The sequence below is a fragment of the Hippoglossus stenolepis genome, chromosome 8 (assembly GCF_022539355.2).
Source record: "Hippoglossus stenolepis isolate QCI-W04-F060 chromosome 8, HSTE1.2, whole genome shotgun sequence".
NCBI lineage: Eukaryota > Metazoa > Chordata > Actinopteri > Pleuronectiformes > Pleuronectidae > Hippoglossus > Hippoglossus stenolepis.
The window spans coordinates 7,929,583-7,939,850 of NC_061490.1; the positions used below are offsets into that span (position 1 = coordinate 7,929,583).

At 41.0% G+C, this 10,268-nt stretch overlaps 1 protein-coding gene across 1 annotated transcript in view; it reads right to left on the reverse strand.

The window, feature by feature from the left end:
* Positions 1-8,320, reverse strand: part of snrka (SNF related kinase a) — a 41,768-nt gene extending 33,448 nt beyond the window's left edge. The window contains exons 1-2 of the mRNA XM_035163692.2: positions 8,062-8,320; positions 6,529-7,242 (exon numbers count right to left, since the gene is read on the reverse strand). Coding sequence (XP_035019583.2) covers positions 6,529-7,117 — 589 coding nt within the window. The 5' untranslated portion in view covers positions 7,118-7,242; positions 8,062-8,320. The remainder of the gene's footprint in view (positions 1-6,528; positions 7,243-8,061) is intronic.
* Between the last annotated feature and the right edge of the window lie 1,948 nt (positions 8,321-10,268).

Here is a 10,268-nt window from a genome sequence, read left to right on the forward strand (position 1 = left end):
GGGATAGAAAAAGTAACAGTTTTACCAACAGTGTCTCTGTCAGTATATAGTAGACTTCAGTAAGTTGGCTGACTTCAAGACAAACGGTAGCTATTGGTAGCAAATGGTAACCACTCCTATTTGACCAGCCAACTACCTAATACATTGAAACATGAAATCAGCAAATTTGCAGATTAGGTCAGTTCTCAAACAAGATTGTTCAACGTTTGATGGTTCCAGCTCCATAAGTGTGAGAATTAGTTGATTTTTTTCTATAAAATATTTGTGTTTAGTTGTAAGACAGAAAAAGCAATTTGATGGCATCACCTAGGCCTATAGAAATATGTGACCAACAATTCAAACAATCAAATGGTAATTGCCATTATTGGATAAAATAATATTAACTTGAAGCATTGAAAATTGCTAAGACCAAGGCTGAATGAGGAGTTAGGGGAGTCAAAGTATGTTGTCAAGGCATCGGCAGCAGAGAAAGCTACAGAAAGCAGCAAGTCTCTCATACAATGCTCTGAAAATCAGACAGAAAATCTAAAACTGCACAGTACTTACAGGTCAGAAATCCAAACTGTATCAATCACACCTCCACAGTCAAGTCACAACTTACGTCAAGTTCAAACACTAATTGGCACCCGTCTGCCCACAAAGTGATGAGTCCTACACTTGGGAACCACACAGCCTAGAAGAAAGTGAGCTAATGACTGGTGCTATTACCCAAACTGTCAGCTTCCTTTTGCTGAACAAATACAGTCTGTTCCTGAGGGCCACTCTAGTAACCACATCACAGCGTGTGTCAACCTATCCCTCTGTTGGACACATACACATGGATGATGAGTGGACAAGATTGACAATGATACATAAATCAACATTGCCACTTGGTTTTAAAAAGGTGTGTGACTTAGTCAATTGCAACACACATTGTAAAATGTAAACATATCAACACAACGCTTAGGATTAATATTAAATGATACACTAGTCTCAAAACCATTTTTCAATTTGTTGCAACAGGTCACAACATTTCTTTTCCCAAGACTGAGCATACACACACTTATATATTGGTGATTTCTTAACTGATGCTGGGTATCACCACTGATTTCCCAAAATGATTTGATTCCGATTCCCAAGATCTAGATTGGATTTCCGATTCGATATCGATTCAGTTTAAACAAACACAAAGTGAATTTCAGTACTGTTCTGGTCCTAATAACTTGTGATTAGTGTTGGTGTTTATTGTTAAAGTGTAACGTAAACTCAGGTCAAGTCAACAGCAATGCTCCCAAATACCTCTCAGATTTGCTGACCTGTTACTTGCCCTCTGGGCTACTGAGATTTGTGGATTGAGCCCTGCTGGACTGACCAGGATCCACTCTGTGGAACTCTGCATGCCAACTGAATTGACAATGGCTTTTATTTATACTTATTTTTTATTTTAGCTTGTGTATCTTTGTAAAGCATTTTATAACATTGTTAAGAAGTGTTTTATTTTTCATTATTAATAGATTTAAATTATTGATGTAAAATCGTTAAAATCAGAATAAGACAAAAAGATTAATTTACTGAAAAAACAGTAGGTCTACCAGTGGAAAAGAGTATGTCCTCATGACTTGCAGTTTGCACGATTTGTCACCTTTCATCCCATCCATTGATGTGTGTCAGTTTGTCTGTCTGCCAGTCTCTCTCTCACTCTTGGGAGTGCAGCTAGCTTTGACTAATCCCCAACATTACTGACTAACAGCTGACCGTTTGCTCTCTCAGCCAGTGTGCTAAAGTCTGCCTTTATCCTTCTTCCACTTTGGAAATCGCTCACACTCACACTCACACACACACACACACACAGTTGTACAGGAACATATCTGATTACCCACTGTCTTTAACTACATTTCTATGCTTTTAAATAAATGAGAGCGAAGCGAGAGAAAGACTAAGGTGGCTTTTATGGATACCTAACTGTTATGGGTATACAGGAACACAAAGATGCACATTCACCGTAGAAGTAGAAATTCTCACGTTGTGTTCTTCTGGTGCTCTTAGGAATTACATGCTCTGCCTAATATGAAGAACTAGAACCGACCAACTACTGGGGTCATTTATAACACTGGTATTAATGGAAATAGAACAAGATGCATTTGTTCCAGCATTTCCATCCTCATTCACATGCAACTTTCTCTTGAATTTCAGCTTCCCTAAAAGGTGTCCTCCCTTGAGTGTCACTTCACAAAGTTAAAGAGGGACACAAACACAGATGTACACATTTCCATTAACACCAACAAGCTATAAACATCCACAATTTCTGAGCAACTTAAATTAGACTGGACAATCTATTCAATGACAACCCTAGACATGTTCTCATACTCCTTCCATTTAGTTCAAATAAGGCAGTGACAGCAAACCACCACAACACAATCTTGTGAACTGAGATTTCTAACAACTAACCCTAAGAACAACAGCATAAGTCAAACTGCAGATGTGATCAGGTGTCATGACTTCATTCGTATGTTGCACGTAAACGTCTCTCCAAAGAATCAACTTTTAAGTGATACAGCTGTTATTGTTAGAGTACAGCAAGCACAATCACATTACTTAGATGTAGACCTGCTTAGTGTCTGTAAAGGTAAAAACTAATTGATGACTAATAAGGGTAACTGTATAGCAAATTTTGTAAAAAGCTTAAACATTGTTTAAAAAAGGCTAGATGAAGTTAAAGTTACAATCTATGAAACAAAATCAAAGAGTGGAAATAAGACAGATTCACTGAGAAACCATCATTGAGAGAAAAAGTGTAAATATTGATAAAATAAACCCTAAAAAATAGTTTGAGGACATGAAGCAGAAAATTATATCGTCTAAAATATAAGTCAAATGTCCGAGCTCTTTATATTCATCAGAAAGTGATGGGAAGGAAAAGCGATCAGGGACAATGAAGGCTGCCTGCCTGTTACCGACAGTTTATCTCACCAGTAGGGTTGCTCCCTGAAAGTCAAAGATTTAAATCATCAGTTAAAGATCCCTCAGTTGATTAAAACTCGTCAAGTCGAGCACAGTCAGTGTGCTTGAGATACCCACAGACTCTGTATTCCTGATTAGGGCTGTTTTCTGACTGTTAAACTAGTCGACACTTCTAAATTTAAATTTCCATTTCTTCCCTCGGAACATCCCCACATGCAACACATTTACCTGACTCATCTCACCCCTCCCTAATAGAGAGATTCACAAATATTATGTTTGGGTTGTACAAAGGTACAGATAATTAGGAAGCTGGTCTTTGGCCCAGGGGTGTGAAGCAGATGGATGAGTTCTAATCAACGACAGCCAGTCTGAGTCAACACAGGACTGCAGCATCCTTCCTCCCTCTCATCCTCTCCTAGTACAAATAAAAGCATGGATTAACTGTTCTTCCCATCTCCAGGCAGCAGGAAACAGTAACCAGGACTGGAATTAAGAGCCTCTAGCTGCTGTCTAAAGACAGCGGTGAAGATGCCAAGACCTGCTTAACAGCTCTGCAGTAGACAGGCACAGGGTAGTAAATATGTTGACGGTTGCTTTCCATCCGCTCAAGTGTCTAACACATCACCTTCTGAGGGTTTTTTTCTGCTTTCATATGTCATGATCAGCTGGTTTATATGAAGAATAAATGCACAGACAAGGAATGTAGTTTTCAAAATACAGAGAAAGTTATAATCACCCTGTGACCACTCACATGAAGTCTACTCACATAGTAGTAATGTATAGTTCAGTTAATTATGATCAGTAGTTTGATTACATAGCGTGATGTCTTGCTTCCATGTACCAACTGAACTCAAACATCATAACCTGTTATGAAAGAGGAAGTCTCTACTGCCTGTTACCCTGACGATTAAACACATCAGTAACACTGACTCAAAAGGACTAGTGTTTTATGCAACAGGAAAACCAGAACAGATAAAGATAGAAGGGAGGGTGATATATATATATATATATATATATATATATATATTTTTTTTTTTAATGACTAACTTTATCTCCAACATACCTATAAATGTTTCTGTATAAGTGAACCAAATAAAAGGACAGATAAGGATGGCCAAAGGAAGACCAAAGTTAAACCTTTCAAAGGCCTGGGCTGAATATGTGCTTTCATTTTATCAAGAAAAGACTGGAGCACACTGAGAGGACAAAGGCATCAGGTCCTGGACATAATGCCTGCATTGCGTGTGCATGGCATGTGTACTACGTCTTGGTTTTCACTTCAACACCCATGTTAGCAGGTTAGAGAGGCTAGGCAGCCTAAAGAAGACTCAATCAACTGTTTTTCACACATCACTCAGCAAAAAAAAAAAGAGAAAATATCTCTATATATATATATATGACAACATAACATAAAACTGACACCTTTGTGAGTGAGTGACGGCAGTACTTTTCCAGTATGCTCACTCTGCACCAGTTCAGCAAAATAGCCGCCGTGCACATAAAACAACAGCAGTATGTCTCGGGAGTAAGACAAACCCATAAAGGGTGTTGGTGCTGGTGCCAGGTGCTCCAGAGTTTCTAAAGTTTGCTGCCCCTACCAGAGGCACCTGATTTAGTTGCACAGAAAACACATATTAAGCACTTTCAGCCCATTACATTGATGTTGGAGCAAAAACAACAGTCTAATTGCTCTGAACACAGCAGCACATGCTCCACACCGCAACTCTTGTCTAAAAGGCACTGCACACCAGCAGAAAACACAGTATCAGAGATCAATGCCTTTAAGTACACTCAACAGTACGGCTGCAGGGGGCTGTGGCTACATAACACAGACAGAAGTAGTACCTCTGCAATTACTGTCAGAGCATCAAAGTACATCACACACAACAGCCACCTGGCACAAAGCACAGGTCCACTAAACAGCTCTGCTCAGCACAATCAAGTGTAGTGAGATGCAGATGGACAGTCACTAACAATATGAGTGGCAAACAGACGCTGAACAAAAATGCAAATGGTTGTACAATATTACATAATAGCTCAACATACCACTCATAGGCATGACACATGACGTTCCGGAGACTCAAACCTCGGTATTTAATCTGATGTTGCACTGGAACAGTTTAAACCCGTAAGACCAGATGTGTATCTTCCTTTAGGTATGCGCATTTTGAAAGTGTTTATAACCACACAAAGCCAAAGGTGCTTTACATGCTGAAAAATACACATATCAAGTTTTTCAGCATACCCTCATATTTTTGGAGGTTATTTGCAAACAATGCTTTTATAGAGGGCACTTTAAAACCTCTTGTTCACCGACCATCAGATCCCTGTTCCCCATAAGCATAAGTTTAATGATGTTAACCCAGTCAATCAGCTCCAAGATGAGGTAAAGCTACCAATGTCTACGTAGGGGTGCTGCACCAACTTCACATTCTTGACTCCCTTCATTGTGACCACTTGCTATAAAAGCACAGGGCAGCACTGTGCAGCAATATACTACTTCCTTCACTGTCCAGGGTCAAGCATAACATATCAAAGTTCTTAGCAGGAGTCAGTATATGTGGGTTTGTGTGTAAAGTTCAGTGAAAAAGTAAGCACAGTTTCATCATTGCTTTTTCAGTTTATGAGAGCTGTAATGAAAAAAGCTAATTTTAGCAAATTATACTTGGCAAACTGCTGCGTTTGAATGCATTCCCTATGTTCACAAACAATCATGAGACCAATTTCTCAAAGACTCCCTAAGGATTAGCACCAAATGAACCACCACACCGCCTGAGAAACAAGCTCAACTGTGCACATCTTTGCCATCACTGACACTACCTGATGTGAGAGATATTATATCATGTCATGGAAAGACACACAATTCATCTGTCTGCACTCTGTCAGCCCTCATAGAAAATCAATGAGCCAGTTAATTTAGTGCAATGGGACACCCATGGACATCAGTGCTAGTAGAGCTGACCTTGTAGCACATGGTCTGTGGCAGCCTGCAAATGATCAGTGTCAAATACTATTGCAAGCATACTGCTTGTGCACCCAGCTTAAAATTTAAAACAATTCAAACTCTGAATATGTATTGTTAAATAGGGCCCTGGCACATGATTGACGGCTGTTCTGAATTGAAGCATTGAAAACCAAAGACAAGCCATGGTGAGCATGTGTCTGTGAGAAAACAAAAGTGTGAAACAGGTGCTAACCAGGAGCCACACTGCCGACCACATTTCATCACTGTTTTGAAGCTGAGTTTTAATTAGACTTTGATAAAGATGCCCTGTGTAGCTTGATTCCAAAAGCTGTTCTGAAAAAGACAGGGTTTTTCGGAGGGAGGGGTGTGAACTGAGGTGTGACACCGCATTGAGGCGGCATGCAACAAGCTTGGTTCTTCCAACTGAAAACAACCAATGAATTATAAAAGATAAAATGACTACAGATCTCGTGTAAAAGCAATATATTTTCCTAAATGGTCTCGATCAAAGATCATGCTTACTTCTGTTAGTAAAGTAATATAACTCTCTGTCACATTCTAATGAATAGTATGTCTCCTTTCATTTCTTTAGTGTCATTCATCAGCCTGTGTGATTTCCATACCTACAGCTGGAGCATCATACTCATCGCCCAACAGTATTTCTGGTGCAGAGTATGCCAGAGATCCACAACTGGTTGTCAGCTTCTTCCCCGGCTGAAATTTATTACTGAATCCAAAGTCAGTGAGCTTTACTAGCCCTTGTTTCTCGAAGAACACCACATTCTCCGGCTTGAGGTCCCTGTGCACCACATGCAGCCGATGGCAGTAAGAGATAGCGTGGACAATCTGGGCAAAATATTTCTTGGCCAGCTCTTCATTCAGACCCTCCTCATGCTTCATGATGTAGTCAAACATATCTCCTCCATCACCTAGCTCCAAGATGAGGTAAAGTTTGGTCTGAGTGTCTATCACTTCATACAGGCGCACGATGTTGGGATGTTGGACAAGCTTCATGCAGCGGACTTCCTGAAAGAGGTGACCTGTGGCCACAGTGTCCAGCTTCGTCTTGTCTATCACCTTCACAGCAACTTTCTCTCCAGTGAAGACATGGCGTGCCAGCTTCACCACGGCGAAGTGGCCACGGCCCAGCGTCTTGTCAAGGTCATATAGGCCAGCAATTTTGCCATCATATCCCCGCTTGAATCCTGCCATAGCTGGAGCGTGCGCTGGGGAGAGGGAGGCCCCCACTGCAGGCAGAGACTGGTTGGCTGAGTTGTGTGGGTCCAACTTAGCTCAGTTCATCGAAGGCTGAAGGAGAAGCCCATGGCTCTGGCTTCCTAAACAAAAGAAGATACACAAAATTAATAGTTACACTTGACACAGATTTCAGTGAATGGGCAAAGTTGAACATAAACTAAGTAGCACATAAATATAAACATGTAATAACTATGTAATATAAACTCTAAATATTTCCCCTTGTTCATCTTATTGCAATATCTATCCTATAATACTGATGCACCTGCTCATTCCCATCGTGAGACGTGCAGAATGATACTTGGACATATTGTGAAATATGCTGCATTGTACTAATACTTTCCAGAAGTAATATACAAGTTAGTGCATAGATAAACTGCATTGCCTAATCCCCAGTTAGCTGGATATATTCAGAGGACTTGAATTGGCTACAGCACTGACGTTAGCTCATGTATCTTGATGTGCTGCTACGGCGAAGCACATTGAACTTTTTGGGATCCACACAACGAAGCTTCATACGGCCGCACGTATGGTCTGATGTTGTGCTACCACAGCAGAGTTTGACAAACTAGTCCAGAAGTCTGCTGCATATCGGGGCCCAGCGTGTGGCACAGCAACTGACGTTAGCCTAATGTTACCAGGGGGCTAGCTCGTCGTTCATTGATTGATCAGCGTTAGCTTCCTGACAGACTGACGCTAGCCGCTCTCCGTCAGTAACGTTGAACCGCTGGCGGCTAATTCACAAACCCACCCGACAATAATCCCCACACGAACACATTTCAGCCCCGGGACGGAGCGCTGGCCGCACAGGTGAACAGGTGCTGGGTCACATATCTCCCTGCTAGCCGCCGCTAGCATGTAGCATGTAGCAAGCTAAAGTTACTACGACTCGCTCGGCTCACCTCTCGCAGCTTCTGCTCGGTAAACATAAAGCCCTGAGTCCGGTCTCCGCCGGGTGCCTGGGGTCTGTCGGCTCCTGAAGTGGATTGAGGGCGAATTATCAGAGCAGACGGGGGTGGTGCAGCCTCTGTGGGGTGACCGCGGCACGCAGGAGGTGCCCGTGCCCGGGGTTCATCCGTAAAACCAGGACTTGCATCGTTGGCAGCGGCAGCACTGATCGCAATGGTTGCATCCTCCCAGCCGTGGCTGCGATGCTGCCTTCACGTGCTCGAAAGAACGTGCCGACGTTTCCAACACTGTCACACTTGTTCCTGGATTCCACGGCGAATCACGCACGCAATCCAAAAGTGCTTCAGGAGACACACTATGCATGACACAAAAACACTGAAGCCTATATTTACATTTAAAACAATCACAGTGTGTTCTATTTCTGTATCAAAAATACAGATTGAACGCTATTAATAATAATCGGACTTATCTTATTAATTTTGCAATTGCTGCTTGGCTAAAATGGGTTTACGTGTGTGGCAAATTGTTTTATTCACAGTCACGGAGTTTGGAGTGTGATCCTTACGAAGAACACCTGAAGGCAACACGAGCGCATCACTAACCGCAGCTGTGACGTCAAACTGTCTTTGAATGGGGAAAGGCTGAAGAAGCATTTAGAGAACAATAAAAACACAGTGTGTTCCTGGGGAGGGGATGACAGGCTGAACAAGGAGAGTGTTAAAATGGCATTCTGAGAAATGAATACCAGGAGGTGCAACATGTTACCCCAATAGTCTCCAATCGAATAAAAATACACAGACAACACAACATGTGATGATGAGTCACATGTTAATTTTTGTATCCATTATTTTCCTTTCATACATGCATGCATTTCCAAAGCATTTCCATAGCATTTCTGTTTTCGTTCACTGGATCCATTGGCTGTTAGTGTTGCGTGGTCTTCCCAATAAATGGCGCACAGTGACATCTAGTGACACAGACAGAAACAGACTTGTGTTATGACCTTTATTTGACTTATTTTAGAACGATCTGGTTTTCTGTGACTTAATAAAAAGACAAATGTGGCGTTTGTTTGCAGGCATCACTGGCTGTTTACAATAATACCTGACTGAGAAGATATTATGTAAACAACCAGTGCAGTGCTTGTTCTAAACCTGACCGTGTGGAACAGACTCTTCTCTTGATCTGTGTTAATGCTCCGGAATTACTCCTTGTCATAAGTGAGTCCTACTCAAACAGTTCTTCAATATATTGTAACATTTTATTGTTTGTGTGCTAAACGTTGTGTGCAGAGCTTTTTATTAATGGTCTATGTTGAAGAATGAAGTTAGAAAACTTTCTGTTCATCCTACCTGGTTTATCTGCAGCGAAGATTTTATGGTTAAAATGAAAACTGAATTGGCTCTATTATTGTTAATGTGTGTGGTTTATATACAATTTTGAATGATTTACTGAACTGCAGGTTTTTTCCCGTAAATTGCATGTTGGCTATTTCAGGCAATCTTCAGATTCAAGTTCACAACTTTTCAAAATTAGAGCTATGTAATTAAACTCATGAAAAGCATTGCAACAACAAAACAAATGTTGTGCTTTTACTTTTGCGAAACAGGAAGATATTTAAGGAATGTTGTTGCTATGACAGAGGTTAGTACCCACAACACCTGGTGAATGTCAGTTTCAGTCCAATATGGTGAAATAAAAATAATCAAATCGTCAAAACAATCTGGTGGCAATTTAAACCATGTGCCTGGTCCGACCTCCACGGAGCTCTAATCACAAACATCATGGATGATGGAACAGACAAACAAAGTTGAGACAAACATGGTCGCAAGAAATATTTATTTCACTTCTGGGTTTTTTCTGTAAATTGCAATTTGTATTAGTTAATCTGATAAATTAAATAACATTAATGATGGCCAAGTTCCATTTAAATGTCCCCTTACCCGTGCCAGCATCCGCTAGCTTCCACACATAATTGGAATACAGCCATAATTAAGGATTTGCTGCCTCTCTGAGGGATGTAGGTCCTTCAATGCACATGTATGATACAGTTAAGCAGTTTCACATGTTACTGCTGAACAGGACTAGTTGAACTGGATTCAGGATCAAGATGTGAGGACTATGGTTTTGGAAAGGGATTCATTATCCAGTTGTAGGAGCTTCAGTAGCACTATGTTTGATCAGGGTTGAAAATGATCCC